This window comes from Pogona vitticeps, chromosome 1, assembly GCF_051106095.1.
Source record: "Pogona vitticeps strain Pit_001003342236 chromosome 1, PviZW2.1, whole genome shotgun sequence".
Classification (NCBI taxonomy): Eukaryota; Metazoa; Chordata; class Lepidosauria; order Squamata; family Agamidae; genus Pogona; species Pogona vitticeps.
In genome coordinates this window covers 232,114,461-232,139,446 of record NC_135783.1, presented here as the reverse complement: position 1 = coordinate 232,139,446, position 24,986 = coordinate 232,114,461, and the positions used below count along the sequence as shown (strand labels likewise).

Below are 24,986 nucleotides of genomic sequence, written 5' to 3'. Positions count from 1 at the left end.
AAAACTAAGATCATGGCCACTGGTCCCATCACCTCCTGGGAAATAGAAGGGGAAGATATGGAGGCAGTGTCAAATTTTATCTTCCTGGGCTCCATGATCACTGCAGATGGAGACAGCAGCCACGAAATTAAAAGACGCCTGCTTCTGGGGAGGAAAGCGATGACAAATCTTGACAGCATCTTGAAAAGCAGAGACATCACCTTGCCAACAAAAGTCCGAATAGTCAAAGCTATGGTTTTTCCTGTCATGATGTATGGAAGTGAGAGCTGGACCATAAAGAAAGCAGACCGCCGAAGAATTGATGCCTTTGAATTGTGGTGCTGGAGGAGGCTCTTGAGAATCCCCTGGACTGCAAGGAGAACAAACCTATCAGTTCTAAAGGAAATCAACCCTGAGTGCTCACTGGAAGGACAGATCCTGAAGCTGAGGCTCCAGTACTTTGGCCATCTCATGAGAAGAAAAGAGTCCTTGGAAAAAACCTTGATGTTAGGAAGGTGTGATGGCAAGAGGAGAAGGGGACGACCGAGGATGAGATGGCTGGACAGTGTCTGCGAAGCAACCAACATGAACCTGACACAACTCCGAGAGGCAGTAGAAGACAGAAGGGCCTGGCGTGCTCTGGTCCATGGGGTCACGAAGAGTCGGACACGACTAAACGACTAAACACACACACACACTGTAGAAGGTAATACATTCTAAAAGACTTCATTCTTAATAGAATTGCTAGTCTCTTCCCTTCCTCCCCCTCTCCAAAAATAGAGTTAGTGAATCAGTGAGATTTGCTACAAGATTTAACTTGCTGTTCAAAAACTGGATCTACTCTAGTTAGCATCAGCAACAGGATTGAGACCTTTAGTGGGAAACTCTACTCATAATATTCAGAAGGGGATTAGACTGAATGATTTCCAACATCCCTTCCATGTCTATGATGCTATGAATATGTTTCAAAAATCATAGGGACCATTCTTAATGGTTCAGAAGCAGATTAAACCAGTGTGAAATTTGATTCAAGAAGTAGTGTGATGTAGTGGATAGAGTGACGGACTAGGTCTCACAAGTCCTGAGATCGAACCCCAGCTCAGCCATTAAAACTCACAGAGGGTGTGGAACTAGTTAAACCATTCCTTAAATATCTCACTTACCTTTAAAGCCTGATTCATGTTGCCATAACTCAGTTCTGACTTGATGACACATAACAACAAAAATTGGTTTAGAGTGCGACAACACAGCAAGGGAAATACAAATTAACTCACATTCTCTTCCCATGAAGTTGCACTGAGATGAGGAGGAAGGTGCTTTATCAAAGCACTGCTTTTTGTCTATGTTTGTGTACTCACCTGGGGCTTTCCTTTTTCCATTGTTTCAAAGTAATCACACACTTTGAACTAGAGCAAAACCATTCAATTTTTAAAAATGTAGAAATGTCTCTGGTGGGGAGGAAAAACTATGGATTGGGCCTGTGGGACTCTGGGCTGATTTGCATTGTCTGATCAAAAAATTGGGAATGAGCCTGTCTTAAATCCGCAGCATTTCCAGGATTTTTCCCCATGTGGTCATGTTCTTAGCTACTTGATATAAACCTTAGCTATATTTTAAATCCCTTTTTTTTGAACTGCAATGTTTCAGATTGATATCTTTCTTTTCTTTTATGTCTGTCTTCCTTAAATTAAAATAATACAGTTGATTCTATCATGTTAAGATCATGTACAATGTTACATAATGTATGAAGATCGTGTAGCATCCATTTGTTCATACAAGTGGCAAAACAGAAGCTCATGTTATTTTCATGTGAAACGCTGCCTTTCCCTTACTCTTGAATGGGCAAAGTGTAGTCTGGCAGTCTGCCTGCACAGGCAACCCTCCAAGGACCAAGATGGCCCCTACATCCTCTCCTAATTTTTTAAAAAAGCTTTTTTTCACACAGACAGGCCTGTTGCACCTTCTAGGAGAAACAGGGCCTTTTTACCTTGTTTGGGTGCTCTCTTGAACTGCTTCAGGCTTAAGTGGTGGCAGAGAGGTCCACAAGTTTGGGATAGGTGTACACAGCTGCCAGACCTCTTGAATTTGCCCATCCCTGCGCTACACAATAAATCACCAATGTGAAATGTTCCTTGAGTAATTAATTACATTCCAATTCAAGGTGCACAACACTCTCTGCTACATAACAGGGTACTGACTCAGTGAACAAAGTATGGTTGGCACAGGCGCAGTATTTGTGTATGAAAGAATCTACATAAACAATCAATAGAGCTGTTTTACTTGCTCTACCTCCATTGAAGATATAGTAGGGGATATAGAAACCACATTCCAACCATCCTCTTCCCTCTAGAACCACTGAGTGCTGATTGTGGGCACTTCTACGCCAAGGTGCTTAGCTGGATTGAACTCAGCCAGTCTGGATTGTGGATTTGTCTTTTTCACACCACACTCCTATACAATGCTCAGCATATTGTTCACAAATACTTCCTGTTGGATACCTCATACTGGCCAAATCCAACTTTTGTAATTTGGCCTACCACACATCTTGTTTTTTTATTTATTTCCAGGTACATAACTGTTGAGAGCTATATGTGATCAACAGCCCATGATTGCAAAAAGGACTTCCTCGTCTGCTGAAATGTGCCTGAGAGCACGGCAGGAGCTTTTCCTACTTCACATAACTGGCTTTGTTTTGTGACTGATCTTCAGTCACAAGACTCCTTTGAAGCCTGGTTTTTCAAACACCAAGTCTGCCTTATAGATGTACTTTTCAACTCTATTCATAGATTATTTATAATGTCTTCAGTGGCACCAGTAAGGAGTGTGGGCACTGCCACTCTCACAATTTGTGTTCTGTTCATGCATCAAGAAAATAATTGTGCCACATGTAATGCCAAACAGGAATTTTCCTGCCTCAACACCACCTTTTGCAGGAAAATGGACATATGCAGAACCTTGATTTCTGCATTTCTAGCATACACAAGAAAGGCACACAGAAAGGTACCATATACTTAGTTGGAATATTGGTCTACCCACCTACCTACCTCAGAGCTATCTAATCACAGGCCATGATTCTCTAGCATCTCAGGGTATGTCCAGACAAGGGAAGCTGGTCTGGTTCACATGGAGCGGGGGGTGGGGATAATGTATAACTTGCATAATAAAACTGTAAACCATGCAGAAAGTGCTTTATGCATTACGGGACAGTATATAGGCAGCCTGCTTTGCTTAAAAGGTTCTTATTTTTAGAGTGATCTATTTTATCTTGAGCAATCCTTCCATTCACAATAATTGACATGTTTCTCCTATGAAAGGGGTCCAAACAGGCATTTTGTTCACCCCAAGTTGTTCCCTTTTCAGTTAATCACACTCTCCTTCCTGCACTCTTCCTTGCATTTTCCAATAGCCATCATTCAGCCACAACCACTTCCCTTTATTGTTAAATAAAGTCAGTCACGTAGCGAAACAGTAATGAATTTACCTAGCATGCTACACATACTGTAATACCACCAATGCATCTTGTTTATCTAGAATAGCACTGTATCAATAGGAAATATATATTTGAAATTTAAAACTGTAGAATAGATGAAAATAAAGGAGGGGGCGCCTTAACTCGCCAAATACATCACAGGGTTATCTCCTCAGATAACATTGCCCACTGCTCTATTTTGATGCAGACTAATCATCTGCATGAGCTACAGAACAGGTTAATTAGGAGTGCTCTGAATCATGCCCCCCCCAAAAAAACACATGTAGCCTTAAACTAGTGTACCATTTATAATCTCAGGTATGTTACTCACAAATAAAAACTCTCCATTCTTGACTTGAAAGAAGCAGTCTACTAATTCATTATTGTTTGAGCTAGGATTGTCACATGATTAACAAAATCTTTATCAATGTGATCTATGATCATTCAATCAAATAACTTGTTTAAAATTAGGTAAATACAAAGAAAAACATGGTGTGTGGGTTTGATCCAGATTTAGACGCAGTTTAGATAACCCACTGAAATCAATGGGAATAATTTAAGAATTACAGACTTCAATGGACCTGTTTGAACTCTGTCTGGATCCAACCAAATGTTTTTCAACATAAACATGTGCCACAGCAGTCAGTGCTTTAGAAGGCATATTCTGTGCTCCCTCTTCCACCAAGGAAGAAAAGTTTATTTAAGACAGTTATATATCAGTTGTAGCTTTTATAAACCTTACTGGTGTTAAAAATGTCTTTCTAAAATCTATTGACTAACTATTATCTCCCACTGATAATCAGGGCCATTTTTTACTTATCAGAATTAACTTATGTAACTGATTTATTATAGCCCCATTTAAAAACCACAGAAAACTCACACTAAAAATGGCAGTGACTAGTTTATGCATAACCCTAAATAGACCTAAAGCCAGATCCTGACTCTTTTTTTTATACTACAATACATGGACTGGTCAAAAATAGGTCTGAAGGAATTAAGTCCATTAAGGTGAGTTATCCTCAAGTAACATTAGCTCCCTACCACACCAGCCTTTTTTTTTTTAGAAAAGGACAACCAGGCAGGATTAGATTCAAAGCTTATTAAATGTTGCTCTTAGATTGGCTGAAATACCAGCCATACAAGGCATGAAGTCTAGACATGTTTCCCTTTCACCACACCTAGTATGAGCTTGGATGTAAAGGGCCACAAATTGGTGGAAATTCAGATATTTGCAGACAGAATGTCCACGGCTCGGTTCCTGGTAGTTCTGGGAACACGTCCTGTCTCAGATCTTGGTGAGCCTCTGCTGGTCTGTATAAACAGAGCTGACTTTGATGTGCCCAAAGGTCTAATTTGGTAAAAGTATGTTTTTAGAGTTGGGGGATTTACAGTACAATCTTATGCACCTTTGCTCAGCGATATGTTTAGTGTGTAAAATGAACCTTAAGGTAAAGGTAAAGGTACTCCTTGACATTTAGTCTAGTTGTGTCCGACTCTAGGGCGTGGTGCTCATCCCTGTTTCCAAGCCATAGAGCCAGCGTTTGTCTGAAGACAGTTTCCGTGGTCACATGGCCAGTGTGACTAGACACGGAACGCCGTTACCTTCCCACCGAAGTGGTACCTATTTATCTACTTGCCTTTACATGCTTTTGAACTGCTAGGTTGGCAGGAGCTAGGACAAGTGATGGGAGCTCACTCCGTTGCGTGGATTTGATCGTATGAGTGCTGCTCTTCTGTCCCTGCAGCATAGAGGCTTCTGCGGTTTAACCCACAGTGCCACCACATCCCTATTGCTGGGACTTTACTCCCAGCTAAATTGGTATAGGACTACAGCTTTAAAAGTCATACCATATAGTTGCTACATAAAGTTGTTAAGTAAATTATTCATAAAGTGGGTACAATGTTTGGCTTTTTTGGACATGGTTATATTTCTTTGTCAAACAATTAGTAGCTACTGTTCAAGGGTATCATTATTTGGATTTTGATATGGAAACTTGGTCACTTTATATAGGACACCCTACACGTAAATGTCACACTCGTGCATAACTACATGTACTAGCTAATCAATGTTTTTCTCATTTTCTTTCACAGCACAGTTCCACATAGGTAATTTCAAGGTAGGAACATTTTTAGAAAAAGCTAAGATCCAAATTAAGGGATTAAAAATGTTTATTTACACAAATTAAACCCTAGGCATCTCCTCCAAACCTAAAAATTGCAGAAGGTTATGCTTCCTAACTTATCCAAAGAAATATGGGGATACTGACCACACTGTGTGCTACAGGTCATACAAAGTAAAGGCACTGAAAACCATGGCTTGGCCAAAAGATTGGACTTTCAAGGATATACTTGAGTAATCTTACTGTTTGAACAAGGGCAGGGCAGGTACGATCCCCCAGGAGCATAAATGTATCCCCAGTACTCCAACCCCCCAAATTACTATTTCTAATAAAGCACAATTTTTAAAATTCAGTTATTTCCCCCTTGTGCGACACTGTGCAGAGGCAATTCTACCATATTTTAAGGCCCCCCCAATCCCCTGGCCCCCATACGTAAATGTATTCCTTTTTTTAAAAAAATGACTACTAAATGGTGCAAGGATGATTTTCAGTAGCCCTGCCCCCTGCTAATTTTTGTAAGAAAAAGCTTAGAGTGGAGGAAGCAGACATAGTCCTCCAGGCATGGGTGCCTATGGCTTATGGACCCCTGCTCTAGAATGACAATCACTGAACATCTGAAGCAAATTTAATGGATCAAACAGTGATCAATGTGTGATTGACCTTTTTTGATCCTAATTTTCCTCTTTTCTCATCAACATCGATAATTGCTAAGAAGAGTCTCTAGATGTGAAAACACTGCAGTTTAGGGGTTTTTTTTGTACGAAGCAGCTGGCTAAGGGAATAAGGAAGTCAGAGAAGTTAAAATGTTCTCATTGAAAGCAAGAACAGGACAGCAAAGATCTGAAATCTAGAGGAGAACAGAATTTTACTGAAATGTTTGCCCCCAGTGCATGAGAAAAAGAGGAACACCAAACAAAAGTAGCTATTAAATACAGAACATCACTTAAATGAAGAAAAATAAAATGAAGATAAATGCTTTGTGTGAGAGACTGGGGGAGCAGAGAAAGTGTCAGCAGCAGGCCAACACGCTTTGCTGCCTGAGGCAAAAGACAAGAAAACGCCACCCACTCCAAGTCACAGAAGCTGACTAAATGGCCAACTAAAACTCATTTATATGATACTGACTATGGGATAGGATCCTTCACTACATTTGAGGGAAGAAAGTCAATTTAGAGGATGGAGACAGGATATATCTCTATTCACTTCTGTTCTCCAAAGGAAGGGAAACAGCAGGAAAAACAGCCAGTGATCACTACTGCTGCCTCCTCTCAGCATCTTTCCCTGAGAAGATTTGTTGCCTCACACTGCCTGATATTAGGAATGGCCTCCATGTTTCCATGTCTCTTAACTGGGAGTTGACTGACATGCTGGCCCACAGGGAGGTCAGCAAGAAATGGGGTGAATACGCACGGGTGAGCAAGGTCTTGAATCTGGGTTCACAAAGAAAATTAAACCTTGGGCTGAGACCCTACATTGGCAGTCAGGGGAGACAACACCTGTACAGGTAGACAAATTGTTTGTTCTGGTTCAAAGCAACTTCAACCCTCCTATGGTATGCTGACACTCATGCTGCAATCTGCTTTCCCTGGGCAAGGCTCTAAAATCTACCAGAGATGAAAAAGGATTGAGGAAGGATTTCAGAAGTGATTGCAGTAAGTTTTTTTTATTTTAATGATTTGAAGGCAATTTTGTTTTTATTGCTTCAGAAAGATTACAAGCTGCCATCAGCACTACTTTTAGGGGCCTAAAAAAGATTCATACCTTGCCTCTTGATGAGAGGGACCTTAGAATATGAATTGTTATAGTCAACATTTTCATTCTTAGCACTTAAGATGGCTTTTAAAAAAGACTGATACCTATCAGAAATAAAAGGAGATATGTCGTATCGCTTTCTTCTGAATGCTCACGCTTCCCCTCCCCACCTCTGACCCTGCACTGGATCAACAAGTCCGGGGGGGGGCTTCATTCTGTAGAGCAGTGGTCCCCAACCTTTTCTAAGTCACAGACCAGTTGGAGGGCTGGAGTCCATTCACGGGGGGGGGCAGGGCACATACCCCCGTGCTCACTGTTGGGCAGGGCATGCTTGCAGAGGGGTGGAGCACGCTTGCAGAGGGGCAGGGCATGCTCACGTGCATGCACAAAGGAGTGGGATGTGCTTGTGTGCATGCACAAAGGGATGGGGCACACTCATGGAGGGGTGGGGCACCTCTGCATGCAGGTAGTGGGCTGTGCATGCAGGTGTGGTGGGTAGGGAGAGTGGGGGGGGGAGATCTGTCTCCGCGGCTCGGTACTGCCATGACCCATGGAGCGGCATGGGCTGCGCACGGGGGGTTGGGGACCCCTGCTGTAAAGGATATATATTCCATCAGGAGAAACCTGCTAGGTCTACTTGCTGGTAGTGAATGGGTCTAAAGCAGTGGTTCCCAACCTTGGGTCCCCAGATGTTATTGGACTACAACTCCCAGAAATCCTGACCAGCATAGCTAGTGGTGAAGGCTTCTGGGAGTTTTAGTTCAAGAACATCTGGGGATCCAAGGTTGGGAACCACTGGTCTAGAGTCAAAAGTGAGAAGGCCATCCTTTTTTCTCTTTCTTGCTCTTATGCATCCCTGTACTCTCCTTCTTCCATTCTCTTTCTTCCCCATCTTTCCTGGTCCAAGAAAGAGAACAATTCCTTTTGCAAGAAGTATCCCTCTTTTCCTTCGCTGCTGTACCAATTTGGGCTCATCGCACCATTTCATGACCTCTTTGCTAATCAATCACCCATTCATAGTTTTTCCTTAGTTTAGATGATTTAAAATGGGTAGTTTGAAATCTAACATTACAGATACATAACTGTTTGAGGTTTTTTGTAACCAAACCAGCTGATATTTATGACTTGCAATATCCTTAAATTTTGTTTTACTTAATCTAGATGGCCAAAAGGAAAAACCTAAGTTATGTTTTGGAAAGTGAGAAACAATGTAACATTTTAAATTGTTACAAATTCAGCCAATTATTCAGCTTAATTTGCTACTGTGTAGTCAAGTTATATCCCCTATGAAGTGCATTTTCCATGACTGTGATAAAAGGAATCCTCATTTTATAATGAATAAAATTTCATGCTCAGAACAGCATGATGGAAAAAAGTTCATTTTCATAACCACTCCACTGCTTCTTTGGTTGCACAATCAGATATAATTTCAATCCAAACAAATCCTTCACTAAAGACTAGCTTAGCAGCTACATTATCTGCTTATTTACAAATTTAGGGGGAAAAAATAAAAATAATTCAGCTACACTACTAAAATTAACTGAAAGAGCTTAATTACGGAAGTTTGATTACTTTAAGAAGCAATTAACAGATGCATCAGTGAAGAAACCTTGTGATACAAGGCAGATGAATCAGTTAATGTTTAATAACAGGTGATCTTTTGTAACAGCTAAACACTATAAAAATCAGGCTCCAATAATAAACAATTATGCATAAAAAATATTTTCGTGTCATTCTCTTGCCATGATTTGTGGCTGATGATGAGATAGAACCCTAAGTAATACACAATTATAGGTTCACAGATCCCAATAGAGGGGTAGAATGGGGCCACTTAATGCTGTGTACACAACTGGCAATTCAGTCCAACCTAGCACAATCAGAAGACTCTTCTCGCACCAATAGTTATGAAAATTACTTTAACACCCCTCTTTTTCTGCTCCTGGGTGCTGCGATCATAGCAGGAGGAATGTGTCCTGCCATCAATCGCCCAAAAGTCATCTCTAGTGTTTAAGCGTGCAGCTGGGAGAAATAAGGAAGGCAGCATCATCTGTTTTCCTTCTATGCACTGGAGCTCTCCTGAAGAGTCAAGGCTCAATCATCCTTGAGTGAGCAGCATCCACAAAACATATTCCTCCCCCACCCCCAGTAATCTTTCTTTGTACTTGCTCATTGTTTGCTCAGAGGTTAGTTTCTCTCAATATGTACTTCAAGCAGTGACAGTCTAGATTCAAGTGGCCTCAACTGAGATACAGTATAGGTCAGAAAATGTGGTACTTGTATATTAATACGAACATTTTAAATTTTAAATGTACAGTATTTTTTTCTTCCCCAGTTGCAGTGACAGCATAAGTAATGAACATAAAACTAGACTTAATTTGGTGTAAGTTTCAAACAGGAGAAGTAAGAGAGAATATAAAAAGAATTTGGTGGAAAACCTATAATTTATATTATGGAGAAACCCAAATGCAGGGGAGTATTTCTTCCTCCTATCTTTTTGCCTGCATGAAGATTGCTTTTGGCGTAAGATGTTCTAGGCTTCTTTCAAAAAGGAGAAAGAAACCCATCTTTTGCTGTTTTACACTTAGATCAAAAGAAGTTTCTCACTTTTTCCAAAACAGAGCTTATTGTATAACCTGTGTTTTTCTATCCTTTTATCCCTGAAATTCTGTTTTGTTTTGAGTTTTCTTCTTGATGTTCATATGAATTTTCTCAATTCTTCAACTTCTAGGCTCATTTAAATACATCAGAGGGGCCATGCTGGGGCAATCTGAGAGCCCATGTAATCCAGCTTCTGGTCCTGCAGTAACCAACTAGCAGTCTATAGGAAATTGAGCAGAAAGGCATGAGCCCTCCCTGAATATATCTAATCACCTTTTAGTGCCATTCAAGCTAGCAGCCATCATCCCATTTTGGGGCAATGAATTCCACAGTTTGTCTTTTTTTTATTAATCAATAAATGAATAAAGCAGGCCCAAACACTGCAGCCTTTTCTCACAGGTGAGCAACTCCAGTCTCTTTGGCTTCACTTTTTCAGTTCCACAATGTACTTTTTTTAACGTGACGAGCAGAACTGTACTTTATATTCCAGATGTGACATACCATAGATTTGAATAAGGGCAGTATAAAATTGGCAGGTTTATATCCATTTTTCTCCATAACCTTTCTATATTTTTTTTTACTTCAGTCAAATATATGTAGGATTGTGATATGCAAGTTAACAATATTGACTGGAGTATGACAGGGTGTATTCTTTATTTAGCCCATTAAATAAGCAGATATAAAAACACATCTGCAGGTAGGCAAAATTGATAATGCCTGCCAGCCTTGAGCTTTCCTACTATTGAGAAACAGTTCCAATGTCTTTGAACCCATTGTACTCATTGATCTGTTTCAGGCATTGGGCTGGAAGCAATTTTGTGACTGCTCAACTGAGCTACACACAGATGGCCAAAGAGTTAGATAAGCTACCTCAGACTACTAGCTGGATTGCTCATGACAGAATACTCTGCCATGTAAGAAACACTTGCCCTTCGTATAGATACAAGCATGCCAGAAGAAAGGTTAGGTACCCCTTTTGTATGCGGGGTGTCTGCAAGGTGATAGAGTAGCATCATGTAATTCCTCACCTACAACTTGAAGTGGTATGATCCTAATGAAGGTCTCCCACTTCAGGGAGAAAAAGGTTAAGAAAAGGAAAACTTGTCATGATTAAAAAAATTTTTTTTTAAATGTTATGGTTCCATAAAATTTAAATAAAAGAAATATTGTGGCTAATACAACAATCGCTGCCATTGCAACTAGGTTATACAGAGTCAACATGGTCTAGTAGTTAAAGTATTGGACAGGAACTTGAGTGAGCTCATGTCCAATGGTTTCCACTGAGCCATGAAACTCACTGGATGATCATGGGCCAGGCAGTCCTTCAGCCTGATCCACTGCACAGAGTTGTGGTGAGGATAAAGTATGGAAGAATACACTGCCTTGCAGTCCCTGGAGAAAAGGAAGGATGTGAATGGAACAACTTTTTTTTTTTTAAAAAAAGTTGTGTTTCCATTATAAATAACTGAACTTTTAAGAGAACTGATACTTTGAGGGATCTGTTACCATCAAAGCATAAAATGCATACAGGAAAAATGAAGGGAAGTAGAGTTTACTACTACAATTTATTCTAGACAATGTCTACAGATTCTTTTCCTTGAGAGTAGTCTAACTGTAGAACACAGTGAGAAAAATTTCAGGCTGACACATTGAAAATGGTTTTTGTCAAGCCCAGCAATTCACTGTGTGCCTTCCATTACACTTTCTCACAGTATGGCAAAAGAGTTATTTCCAACGAGGCTTAGGTAGAGCAGCTTTCAGGTCAAATTAAGCAACGGCTGAAATCCATTAGTAAATTGCAGCTAGAAAAGGCCCATTGACTCATTAGGGATATGGCGAGTCCATTCCTCCACACATTCCACTCATTCAGTGGGTCTCCTCTAGTTTAGACTTATTACTGGATTTCAGTCAATGCATATTCTCAATGATTAACCCATTTCCCCTCCCATAACAGGATTTTCCAAGAGATACACGCTTCAGGAATCAGACTTGCAAATTAAGCCTGTGTCTACTTTCCAGCCACTAATCACAAAAACCACATTAAATGCAAGACAGATAGCTGAGTTAAAACACATGTTATAACAGATACATTCTACCACTTGAGGAAGCACATCTGCTTAAAACATGATACACATATTGGCTAACAGAGCAAATGAAAGGGACAGCTCTAGCATTTTATTTCCACAGCACTGCCTGCAACTTTCTGACTCAGAAACTGCCCTTATCTGACTCGTCCCTACCATTTAGGGATGGAGATTTTCTGGGATATCCCAATGCCAAAGCCCATCTCTCAGAAACCCCAAGCTGAGCTCCTGCTTTTCAGTATCTGACCGCTTAAGCACTTGCCCTCTCTCTTGACACACTATCCAGTGCTTCCCAACCTTGGGTCCCCAAATGTTCTTGGACTGCAACTCCCAGAAATCCTGAGCAGCACAGCTAGTGGCAATGGCATTTTAGTCCAAGAACATCTGGGGGGCCAAGGCTGGGAACCACTGGTATAGACAAACAAGTGAGTACTCAACAGTGAGGATGAGAGCCTGCTGATTTCATCTTCAGATTTCTCCTTGACTTACAACCAAGAGCAACGGAGAGGCAAGACAAAGCCTAGTGAAAGGGGAAAGACTATGGTGAGAGTATCTTTCCTGAGGACTCCATTCATCCATACAGTGAATGTCAGTGGGGTGGCAGGGCTGCAACGAGGCTTAGACACTGCACATATTTTTAGAATCCCATGTTTGCTACTATTTCTATAATTTTCATTTTGTAACACATTTTCTCATACCCCCCATAATTTGACATATTTCAATGCTGAATTATGGGATTAAATTGAGATGTGTGATTAGGTGATGAAGAGCTCAGAGTTAAAGAACTGCTGTTCCCTCTTTTAGAAAAGTACTGTAATTAAAGGGTATATAACCCAGATCTTCTGGACTACATTCCTCAATCAGTGGACTTGCTGGCTGAGGCAAATGGGAATTGAAGCCCAAAACATGTGGAAAGCAACTGGCCGATACACTATATCTAACAGCTTCAGACCTACAGGCATCTAGATTTATTATGTCTGTTCTATGTGGTCCAGACATCTCTGTCACTCAGCACAACCATTTATCTATCTTACTGAACATTGCAGAACATATATTCAGCATGACGGTATACTCCTGACTCTTGCACAGATAGCTGGTTTGAATAGCTTGGAAGTCATCACTGCTCTTATGAGTTTTACGAAAACAGAATATTATCTTCAGAAATGAATTTCCTGAATTCTGATAAACTCCCAGTGTTATCAGAAGTTAATGCATCAAACAATATCAATATAATGTGAACATCCTGGGGGTTAAATGGCTCAATTCTTCTCTCGGAAGGGCTGGAGTCCTACAGCATGCTCAAACAGCACTCAAGCCCATCTTCTTTCTCCCTGGAGTTTTTGTGGAGTCAGCAACACCCGCTATTTACTGTGGGAATCATTCCTGAACTTAGGCACTGAAAGTGATATAGCCCTCCTATATATAGACCAATTCTCAGTTAAACCTTCATTTTTAGTACTCGTAAATAACATTTTCAAGTATTCTTAAAAACTCAAACAAAGAACTGAGATGTTAAACTTTATGAAAAACTATGCATCTGCAAGCTGTTAGAAGTGGATCTCTATGAAACATGTTTAATAAAACTATCTCTTGATTCCTGCAAGCCAACAACAGTCACATCTGGAATCAATTATACAGATAGCACTAAAATAAAGTATACGGCTATGTAACAAGTTGGGGAAAAAAGGAAATCAAGTAAGGAGACTACAACAACAGCACGCCATACAGCTAGCTTGTTGTTTGCTCCAGTTTACCTTCTTGTGAAAGGACAATGAACTTGGATGATTTGATGACTTTTCCATCCAGAGTCCAGGTGACAACAGGAGCAGGATCTGATGAAACCTGACATTGCAAGACTAATTTTTCACCTTCTACTACTCGGGTATCTTGTAGCATTTCTGTAAAGGATGGTGGTGTTCCCTTAGGTTCCGTTTTGTTGCCCTTTACCGTTTCTTCAATTAACTGTCCATCCACCACTGGGAGGCAACCTCCTTGACAATTGAGGTCATTCTTCTGCTCTTTCTTCCCCAGGTTGTCATGTGGCACTTCAGAGTTGGTGCTGGCCATCTGGGTTTCAGAATTACTGCCTGCATTCTGGAGTTTAGATCTGGAGCCGGCATTCTGAGCTTCCAAGTTAGTGCTCACATTCTGAGGTTTAGATCTGGAGCTCTCGTTCTTGGCTTCTGAAATAGTGCTTGTATCAGGTGTTTTAGTGCTGGAGCTCTTGGAGTCCAACTTGGACCCTGGTGGATTCTTAGAATTGGCTCCAACATCTGATGCTTTGGAGAGGGTGCTGAGTTTCTGCACCTCTGAGCTGGCGTTGGCATTCTGAGTTTGGGCACCAGGGCCTCCATTCTCAGTTGGAGCTTTCTTCTTTGCACCAAGCACAGATCTGAAATCAGGGGCAGCTGGCTTAGGGGCTGGTGCTTTCTCTGACAAAGGAGGTTTAGAGGCACCCTTTTTAGCCAACACAGCCCGGAAGTCCACTTGTTGGGGAGCATGGACTTTTCTTTCCTCTTCTGACAAGGTCTTGGGCTTGACCTGCCGCTGCAGGTTAGCACGGAAGTCCATTTGTTCAGCTGGAATTTCCTTCAGCTCCTCCTCAGAAACACTTTTAGTGTTGACTTTCTTGGCCAAAATGTCACGGAAGTCAATCTGTTCCACCTCTTGTTGCCTAAGCTTCTCCTCTGTACTCTCTCGAGTTTCTACTCGCCTTTTAAGCACCCCACGGACGTCCTCCTGTTCTTCTTCAACTTGCAGATCTTCGCTAGTATTCCTTCTGAAGCCACCAGAGCTTCCAAATGTCAGTGCATCGTGATCACCAGCATCTCTTCGTTCTGCCTGCCTCCCACTGCAAGCAGAGAAGGGATGGGTGTTGAGGAGGGGGAAGGGGAGGGAGAAGAGAAAGACAGTGAGCAAAGAGTTGGTTTAAAATATGCAGGAACCACCTCAGAGCTAGAACAAAACATGTTTATAGAAAGGAAGGTTGATTAGGAGAACATGCTCCATTTGCTTATTGCATCAGTGATGACTTCAGGAACCAAATAAGGGCACCAGAATAAAAAACAAAAAAAGTTCCACACTGGCATGATAGTGTTTGCTTCAGCTGTATGATGAAAAAAAAACTTTGTTGAGTCACATTTGGAGAATAGGTTGAATATCAGCCAACCCCAGTCTAGAAGGGAAGAGAATTAGCAGAGCAAAAAATAGAACCCACCCATGTAAGTCCCTGGGAACTGTACTCACTCGCTGTGTATTTCTCCTCTGGAAACTGAACTTTCTCTCAGCATCAAAGACACCTGACAGCTGCATTCTCCAACTTGGTTCCTAAAAAAAGATAAAACAAATCCACAATCTGTATGGAAAACTGCTCTCTCTCTCTCCCTCCTCCCCACTCCACCTCTGTGAGAAACAGAAGAGCCTACAAAAAAGAGCCACCCTCTTGCTAAGCTTAATTATTGCCTCACCCAGCCCAGTATTCCAGTAGAGAGCTACTTTCAGTATCACTGGCTAAAAAGGAACTACATTCCGCAATCCAAACTTTTCACCCTGTTTTTTATGGAGTTCATTGACATTTGTAAAAAGCACACAGAAACACAACTAGTCAGGGCGGCAGGGTGGATGGGTGGGAGAGGACACCTCCAAACAAGCAGCTTGGAAGAAAATAAATATCAGAAGCTGAAAAACCCCAGCAGAGGAAAAGAAATATTTTTCCAAATGTTTAACATCTCTCCAACCCTTGTCCCAGTATTTGTTTATGCAACAGCAAGCTTTTAACTTTCTTAAAACGAAGGCATTCAAAGCAGGGGCCTTTGCTTTCCCTTGCCTGCCCCTTCTTTCCCTTCCTCACCAAACACAGCCATCAATCCACATGGATTGTTTCAGCCTCTGCATGTTTATATTAAAAAAAAAAATTAAAAAAATTAGAAGTGTCACCATATATGGTGCTGAGCACTTATTCTTCCTTTTGCAGAGGAATGCCAGAGATGCCTGCTGGAAATGACTCCCATTAAATAAGTCATTAAAATACTTTCCCCCTCCCCCGCATAACATGTTATGCTTCACAGCAGATATATTTTCGAATGTATCCTCTCCCCCAAGAGATGGCAAAAAGGGGTTTGGGGGGGGAGAGAAAAAGGAAAAGGAAAAAGGAAAGGAAAAGGAAGGAAGGGGGGGGAGAGAGAGAAACAGTACAGATTTAATATTTTCAAGCAACTGTATAAACACTGCTACTGCATTCTAAGGGGTTCTTCATTTAATAAAAAGATGGATTGATGCCTTGCCAAGTGTAGAAGAAGAGGGAGATACTTTATCAGATGGCAGATTTGCAAGGGTTCCCCAGCAGAAGCCCAAAGCTTCTGGACCAGAAGTTTATATATATATACGCATATGAGAATGTGTTCGTGTGTTTGTACACATCGTCCTAAAATAACTGATATTCTATAAGAGGCATCTTGGCTACATCTTTACTGTATTCTGAACTGTTACCCCTGAAAATGGGTTCTTTATCTCCGGCGAAGAACACAGACCAAGATGCAAAGACCGGCTGTCTATTATGCCAATTTATTAAAATACACAGCCAGGGCCCAACCTCTTAAAGGCAGAGATGGACCCTGAACAATAGGAGGCATAAACATTATATAGGTTTTGAGATACAGCGTTGGGGATATAGGGGTTTTGACCTGATTGGTTCTTTGGGTCTTTGACATAGGATCTTCCTGATTATTGGCCAAAGAAGTTCCAGAGGTTATTCTAATTGGTCGGACTACAATGTCCATGTTATGCCCTCGTGTCCAGTTGACCTAGGATTGAGGTGTTCTCTTGAGGAGTCAGGATGTCTGCAAGGAGTGCATCTGAATTACTTTTATCTCCCTTCCCCATGTTGATGTTACTTTCTTTGTATATGTAAAATAACCCAAGTTGCTAGATCTAGTGGTGTTTTGTTTTCTTCTCCTCGCACATTAGGGTCAACTATCTAGGGTATTTGTCTTCATAAATGTCCTTGATGACTCTGCCTCTGAGTCAGATGGCCCCCTTTGTTGTTCTTTTGGGGAGGAAGATAGCTGAGGATATCTCCTTATATTACTCTTATATTGTTTCCTCTTGTAGTCTGGTTTATCTCACAAGTGAAGCATGTTGTAGCTTTTGAAGTGTAAACTATCCCCTTCTCCCTGTCTATTCTGTTCGTTTCTCTGGCCAATCCTCAGGATATGCATTTCAAGAATAAAATGTTACATTTCTGTTGCAATGATCAAAAGTAAAGTATTACATTGCTTACAAGGTACATGCATCAAAAAGTTAGCATTACATACATATTAGTAAAAGGTAATACAGAGGATTCTGGGATTACATGATATGCAGGAATACATTTAGGTATATTTGTAGCCTCTGAGCATGTTAAATATATTATGTCTGTCGGTCTACTAACACTCCCCCCTTTTTAAATTCTGACAGCAATAAGATGGCGGAATTTAAACTCTAACCCACAAATTGCAAAAACAACAATTAAAGACATAACACATTTTGAAAGGATGAAATTGGAAAAGTCAGGAAGCCAGGACTGGTAAAAAGCAGTTGCAAAAACATATATTTCACAGAGAGTAAACTTAGAAATAATATAAGCAATTAAACCTTAAAATAATAGCACAATTCCCATCAGGATGATACATATGTAAGGAAAAGAAATCCTATCATTTTTATTACAGCACTAAATTTCTTTGCTCTATGGTGTAACAGTGAAGATCTTCCAACTGCTGTCTGTTTTTCCATCCACTGTGTGTGTGTGGGGGGGGGCAGTGATCCCTTCAACCTTTTTTTTCCTGCAAATGAGAAACTCCAAGCAAATAGTTAAGCTAATCCTATCCACCCGCCTTTTTAAATCTCCTTTGTCAGTCTTGAAAGTAGTGTAGTTCCTTTTCATAAACATTTCAGTGTGTGAGTAAGTATTTTCAACAAATTTTCATGCAGACAGTACAGTTTCAATTGTCCAGATGTCCAAGAACACAGATTATCAAGTAATGCAGTAATTTTCACATGTGTGTCTAAGGAATTCCCACAGAAAGTGCCTATGTAACAATCCTGGTAAAACAAGCAGGCCATTCCTGGTATGAAATCAACCCCCCTTGTCTCTCCAGCTCCCACTTTGTGCATCTGGAGAAGCAAGGAGGTCTGAACATTCCCGGCAATTCTGCTTGCTATCTCTTATCTACTAACCTATTTCTTTCTCCTGTCTTCAAATTCTCTTCCTTTGCATTTTTCTATACATGCATCACCGCCAACATAGCTCTCTTTCTTCTCCTTCTACTGTCCTGAAGTCCTTATTTCTCCAAAGTTCCCCAAAAACAGGCAACATCCTAAAAGCATAATGGGAGTCTGTAAAAATTTATTTTCCCGGCCCTGGGCCAATATGAGGGCACGGGTAAGGTCTCAAGTCTGTAGTGGAAGGGCTTGTACTTCAACGAGTTCAAACATAATGAGTTAGTGGCTCCAGGCTAACCAGAAGTAAAGTCAGAGGGCCCCCCTTTTTGCTCCAGCACCGGACTGTTACCAGCACTCCCATAGATAATCAGCATGCCTCCTTTATGAGAAAGACAGCAGCTGCCACAGCTTGTAACCATGAGTGCCAGCCCTTGGTCACTATGTCCAACTTTTGAGAGATAAGCTACAGGCCTTCGCCAGTTGCCAATCATCTGCATGGTGACTCCCAGTGCCATGCTGTCTCACTCATGAACAAATAAGTGGCTGTTCTGTGTCAGGCAGCCCGTTCTGGGGCAGAGAGTAGCCTCTGCTTCAGGAGCTGGAAAGCCTTCATCATGCATGGAGTCTTTTCCCACTCTGCCCTTAGCCCTTTAAGTGCCTCATAGAGAGAGAAGGCCCAAACAGGAAAATTTGAAATCCAGATATATATTTATTTCAGAATCCCACTACACCTAGAAATGTACACCAGCCCCATTTAGTATCTGGGAGGGGGACTTGGGAAATAGAAGGAAAAAAATTCCAGATAACTCACCTCTGTGGTTTCAACTTGCGCTTCCCAACTCTGAAGCCTTCCTTTCTCAAACACGTACTCTGCCAACAATCCACATACTGCATCTTCCATTGTCCTGCATGTTTTTCTGTGGGATTCCATAGTCAACAATTCCCCTAGTGTCGTGTGTGTGTGTGTGTGTGTGATTCTGTTTTTTTTTCCTGATTGCTGGAGGTGAAGTCAAGAAACCTGCATCCTCCGGCCTGTACTGTTGGTGTGGCTCCCCCCCCTTCTGAGGCTGCTGAAGAGGAGGGAGGGGAAGTTCCCATGTCTCTCCTGTTACTGAATCTGGCAAGTTTTTTTCTGTCTCACTTGCTTCGTCTTTCTCTGCTTCCTTATCTTTGTTAGGACCTGCCACTAAAACTTTATACTTGCAGGTCGGTGGGGGGGAGGGCTACCTAATCCATAGAACCATACAGGATGTTGTTGGTCTCAGAGGGACCAACTTTAAGTTTCCCTTGTATCTTTTCAGGCTGGGCTGATACTGAAGCAAAACAGCCTACTATCTCAGATGATTTTCCTTCCCCCCTTTGTTGCATCCTCTGCCAGAAACTGCAATAAGTAAAATTTGAGTGCATAATTTGATCTTGCGTCTCTTGCAGCCCCAACATATAATGTAGGGTCTTTGGCGATGCTTAGGAAGCATGAAGCATAGCGGGCATTGGATTGCTCCCCCTTCTTGAGCTCCTCTTCAGCCCATTGTGCCAGCGCCTTAAGGGCATCTGGCGAAAAACTTCCCGCCTCCAGCCAAGGGGGGTTGACTGGAAGCACGGAAGGCCAAACTTTGGTGCATAATTTAATAATGCATCTCTTTTTAAGCCCCGATCTTTTGCCTACAAGCCCTCTCCAATTATTTAACACGCAAGCCAAGAGCGTCCCCTTATCGCTTGGTGCCTTACTGGCGCAACGGCCCATAACTGGTCCTTGCCCAGCAAGTTTTACTCCGCCCGGCCGGGTCTTACTTCTAAAGAGCGTCTAGGACACAAGCACTCCCAAACCCTGATGAGTTTGGCCCAGATGAGCACACTCACAACCCACCAATCGTATCACACTCAGGTCCTGTTCACTACACACTTGCGTTCACCTCAAAGCGTCACAGGCACAGCCTCAGCAATGAAGTGGGGCGTCTTTGTAGTGAAGGGTCTCCTTCAAGCACTTCCCCAGACCTCTTGGGATTACCGTCTTTCAGGAATCTCCCTTATCCTATAGTTCACGAAGAGCACCTACTCCCGGCACTCACCGTGGAGAGCGGGTGGCAGGCCGAAGGCTGGGGCTAGGTAGTCTGCGTCTTCCTTTGAGGAAGCCTCAGCTTCACCGGAAGGCCTTTCCCGGCCAACGCACCAGAAATGTTACCCCTGAAAATGGGTTCTTTATCTCCGGCGAAGAACACAGACCAAGATGCAAAGACCGGCTGTCTATTATGCCAATTTATTAAAATACACAGCCAGGGCCCAACCTCTTAAAGGCAGAGATGGACCCTGAACAATAGGAGGCATAAACATTATATAGGTTTTGAGATACAGCGTTGGGGATATAGGGGTTTTGACCTGATTGGTTCTTTGGGTCTTTGACATAGGATCTTCCTGATTATTGGCCAAAGTTCCAGAGGTTATTCTAATTGGTCGGACTACAATGTCCATGTTATGCCCTCGTGTCCAGTTGACCTAGGATTGAGGTGTTCTCTTGAGGAGTCAGGATGTCTGCAAGGAGTGCATCTGAATTACTTTTATCTCCCTTCCCCATGTTGATGTTACTTTCTTTGTATATGTAAAATAACCCAAGTTGCTAGATCTAGTGGTGTTTTGTTTTCTTCTCCTCGCACATTAGGGTCAACTATCTAGGGTATTTGTCTTCATAAATGTCCTTGATGACTCTGCCTCTGAGTCAGATGGCCCCCTTTGTTGTTCTTTTGGGGAGGAAGATAGCTGAGGATATCTCCTTATATTACTCTTATATTGTTTCCTCTTGTAGTCTGGCTTATCTCACAAGTGAAGCATGTTGTAGCTTTTGAAGTGTAAACTATCCCCTTCTCCCTGTCTATTCTGTTCGTTTCTCTGGCCAATCCTCAGGATATGCATTTCAAGAATAAAATGTTACATTTCTGTTGCAATGATCAAAAGTAAAGTATTACATTGCTTACAAGGTACATGCATCAAAAAGTTAGCATTACATACATATTAGTAAAAGGTAATACAGAGGATTCTGGGATTACATGATATGCAGGAATACATTTAGGTATATTTGTAGCCTCTGAGCATGTTAAATATATTATGTCTGTCGGTCTACTAACAGAACAACAGAAGATGATAAAAGGGAAAACCTTTTGCCGTTTTCAATTCTTTGGCTATTCATCCTGTTAAACACCCATTTTGTATTTATAGAGAGATTAACTACATGCTTCCAGGCTCTAGAAAAATGTATTTGTAGTTATGCTTGATGCTCCCAAAAGCCAACCTCCAGCCCATTAGCTGTGGGTCCGATGGCAATTTTATATATATTTTAATTGTATTTTAAATGTTGAATTTTTATTGTATTTTAAATGTTGTAAGCCACCCAGAGACCTTTGGGTAGTGTGGGCGGCATATAAATAAAATAAAATAAAATAAAATAAAATAAAATAAATAAACCTTAGAACTTCAGAGCTGGAAGGGATCCTACGGATCATCAAGTCCAGCCTTTGTCATGGAGGCACAATGGGGAATCAAACTCCCAACCTCTGGTTCACAGCCAAGATACCTAAATTACTGAGCTACATATGAACATGTTGCAGCCAGCACAGTATTAGAAGAGGCATTCCCTCCAGAAAGGAAGGGGGGAATGCTTCTCCCATGAAGGTACTAAGTTTCCTTACCTTTTTAAAAAAGCTATTGAATTAAATGAAATACACTTCCTCTAAGAAAAATATGTTTTGATGATGCATCTAATGAATCAACTAAATTAGCAAAATGCAAACCGAGAGCCACATCTAGCCCTCTAAGTCTGTTAGTATGGCTTCCAAAGCCCCTCCTGGACCTTCTTGCTGCTCTGCAGCTGTCAGAGTCCACCACTGCTGAAGAGAGAAAAAAGCAGCAAAATGTGTCTGTTTGGGAGGCAGACAGACCTTATGGCCCATATGTGGGCCTGGAAAAAAGATCATACAGTATACCTATTTCAGTGAAGATGTGACATTGGAGTTTTCAATGCAAGTGGATAATTAGTTGTACCTAGACCATATTTTGGCAAATGCTAGATTTTATTTAAAACAACAGCCTCTAATTTGCTTTTTGATTCAAATGTAAACTTTCTTCTATCCATTATCACATCTCATTCATACTCAACATCCTCAAGGACAACTAGTTACTTTTCTCTCTTAATATGAAGAAAGCATGCAGATTAACACCTTTTCCTAGAAAGCTTAGTCCATGTGTTACAGATGCTGTGCTTGTATGAAAAAAAAAATCAGTGAGCATTTACAAAATCTGGATATTCAGACAACAGGTTCTTAAAAGCTAGAAATTTGTTGCAAGCAGTTTGAAAACTTTCTTTTAAGAAAAATGACTATAATAACAACGTGAAGCCACCCACAATGGAACAGTAATAGGATGATATTCTGGGCTCACTGTTCATTTAGCTTGGAAGTAACTTTCCAAGTTCTGATGGCAAGATATGCAAAACAGTGGCATTATTCTCAAGATCCTCATAAATCTATTCTCATTTAATCCTTAATGGATTAAAACAATCTGTCAGTCCTTAATAGTTATATAGGTTTTTAATACCAATTTTAGCATCTCTCCTTACCACAACAAAAAAATTTAGCCTCCAAATACTGGTGAAGTGCAGATACCAGATTTGCTGTGTGAATCTCTGCCTTCACCCATAAGAGCTGCCTTGCCCTCATTTGGCGAGAAAGGAGTCCACTTCTGCCCTGAGGTTACTTCAAATGTAAACCTGACTGAGATGCAACATCTGCAATGGCTGAATCTTTTGCTACAAGTCCCCGAAAAAACTGACACCAAGACATGCCCTTACTGTATAAAGCTTAAGTGAAGCTCTACTAGAAAACCAAGAACAGAGGATAATAAAATGTAAGAAGTGACCACAAGGCTGCAACAGACACACAACTTCCTGATTACCCTACCATTGACTTTTCAAGTGGTTTCACGGATAGGATCAGAAGTGCAATCCTTTTTAAAAATTCTTCTCTGACCAAATGAAAACTGAAAAGGTATCACATGAGCCTTTTTGTTTAAAAGTGTCCCAGGCCCTCAAAAGCCATGGAGGTTAAATAAAATCAAAAGCACTAACCGAATAAGGCAATACATCTAAGCGCAGTAAATAGCATGTAATGATATTATCAGTACGGAGTTGTACAAGTACATTTATTAAGACCATACCAGGGAATATGGTTTTATATTTGTTCAGACTTGCCTGGAGGAAGAAAAAAATTAAATAAAATATCATTTAAAAATAAAAAAAGAACAGCAACTGCTAGTTAAAAAGTACTAGTGGATTGTTGGTATAACCCAGAGTCAGAAATCTTCAACAACGGCAATGCCAAAAAGCTGTACACCACTTGGAAAACAATTACGAAGTTGGAAAACACTATAGATCAGGAATTATAAATCAGATGAGAAACATTGAAAATAAAGAAGAATGAATATTAGGGCTTACTGAAGATAGCCATTACTTAACCAATGATGGGATGATGCTCTGGATCCCAGAGCATCATCCTACCACAGCACCATCATGGATGGCTTCAGCATATGATTGTACTTGCTGTTCTTTAGCAAAAGTAATTTTCAAAGCACTGTGTTGTATTTGTACATTCCTATCATCTCAACAAATGGCTAACATGAGGCTTCACCTTCTATGTTGACTCCACCCTCCAAGCCAGTGGTTCCCAAACGTTCTTGGACTTCAACTCCCAGAAATCCTGGCCAGCACAGCTAGCGATGAAACCTTCTGGGAATTTTAGTACAAGAACATTTGGGGACCTCAAGGTAGGGAACCACTGCTAAGCCATTCTTCTGTCCAGGTATTTGTTGCTGAATGTCTGAGTGAGGGGGGAAAAGGAAAAAAAAGCCATCTAAAATAATATACCTCCCCGCCCCCTCTTCAGGATTTGGAGCTCCAGATCTTCTTACAACCAGATAAATTATTCTACTGAGTTCCAAAAAAGGTTTCAGAGGTTTTTGAGTCCCTGAGAAATTTATAGCAAGCTCCTCAAATTGAGCTGAATTTTGCACTGTTTGAATTTTTACTTGGGTGTGAGACAGGAAAAGGAACTACAGTACTTGGAAATTTCATAGCCCATTATATGCCACTGCACCCAGTTGATTATGCAGTTGCACACTGGATTTTTTGGGCTTGAACCATAAAATGAATCCCTGAGTCTATATAGATAAGAAGACTTCTAATTCCAGAACTGAGACCACTTTTCATTGTATTACAAAACAGAGGCTGGTTTCAAAGAGGGATTAATGAAGAAATAAAAGAAACTATTTTTCTTTTTGCCATTGTTTCCAGGTCTTAAAAGTAAATGTAAGAAATGAATTGCTGTTTTTATCAAGCGTACTATGTGAAAGAGACAGAAACGGAAGACCTATTCTTTCAAGATCTTTCTCGTCCACTTCTAATAATAACCAAGGATTAGACTGATAATTCTCTAGAACTTTTAGTAATCATCTGTTCCGCAAAGCTGAAAAATAACAGCACAAATGTGGAGACCCATATGGTACCTGTTTGGAACTAATTCAAATTATATTTCAAACCATTTCTCAAGCAGTGAATCTCCCTTTTATATTCTGGACAATTACCACATGCAGAATGGCCCTTCAACCACTTTTTGGCAAAAACTTCCTCTCCCAAAGACTTTTCAGCTAGTGTGGGAAAGACGGGGGGGGGGGTTTCCTCATTTCTTCCCTGTTTCTTTTTTTGTCATATGTGACAAAACAGCTCCAGGAGAATTATCCTGATTT

At 41.0% G+C, this 24,986-nt stretch overlaps 1 protein-coding gene across 8 annotated transcripts in view; it reads right to left on the bottom strand.

Annotated features, from left to right (window-relative positions):
* MYLK (myosin light chain kinase) overlaps nt 1-24,986 on the bottom strand; it is a 272,240-nt gene that overhangs the window by 91,162 nt on the left and 156,092 nt on the right. For 7 of the 8 annotated variants that reach the window (XM_072985155.2, XM_072985164.2, XM_072985149.2 and 4 more), the window contains 2 exons: nt 15,249-15,329; nt 13,757-14,853 (listed from right to left, as the gene is read on the bottom strand). In XM_072985155.2, the coding sequence (XP_072841256.2) occupies nt 13,757-14,853; nt 15,249-15,329 (1,178 nt within the window). Of the gene's footprint in view, nt 1-13,756; nt 14,854-15,248; nt 15,330-15,852; nt 16,063-24,986 lie in introns of those variants that run through there. The other variant, XM_072985180.2, reaches the window with a different exon arrangement.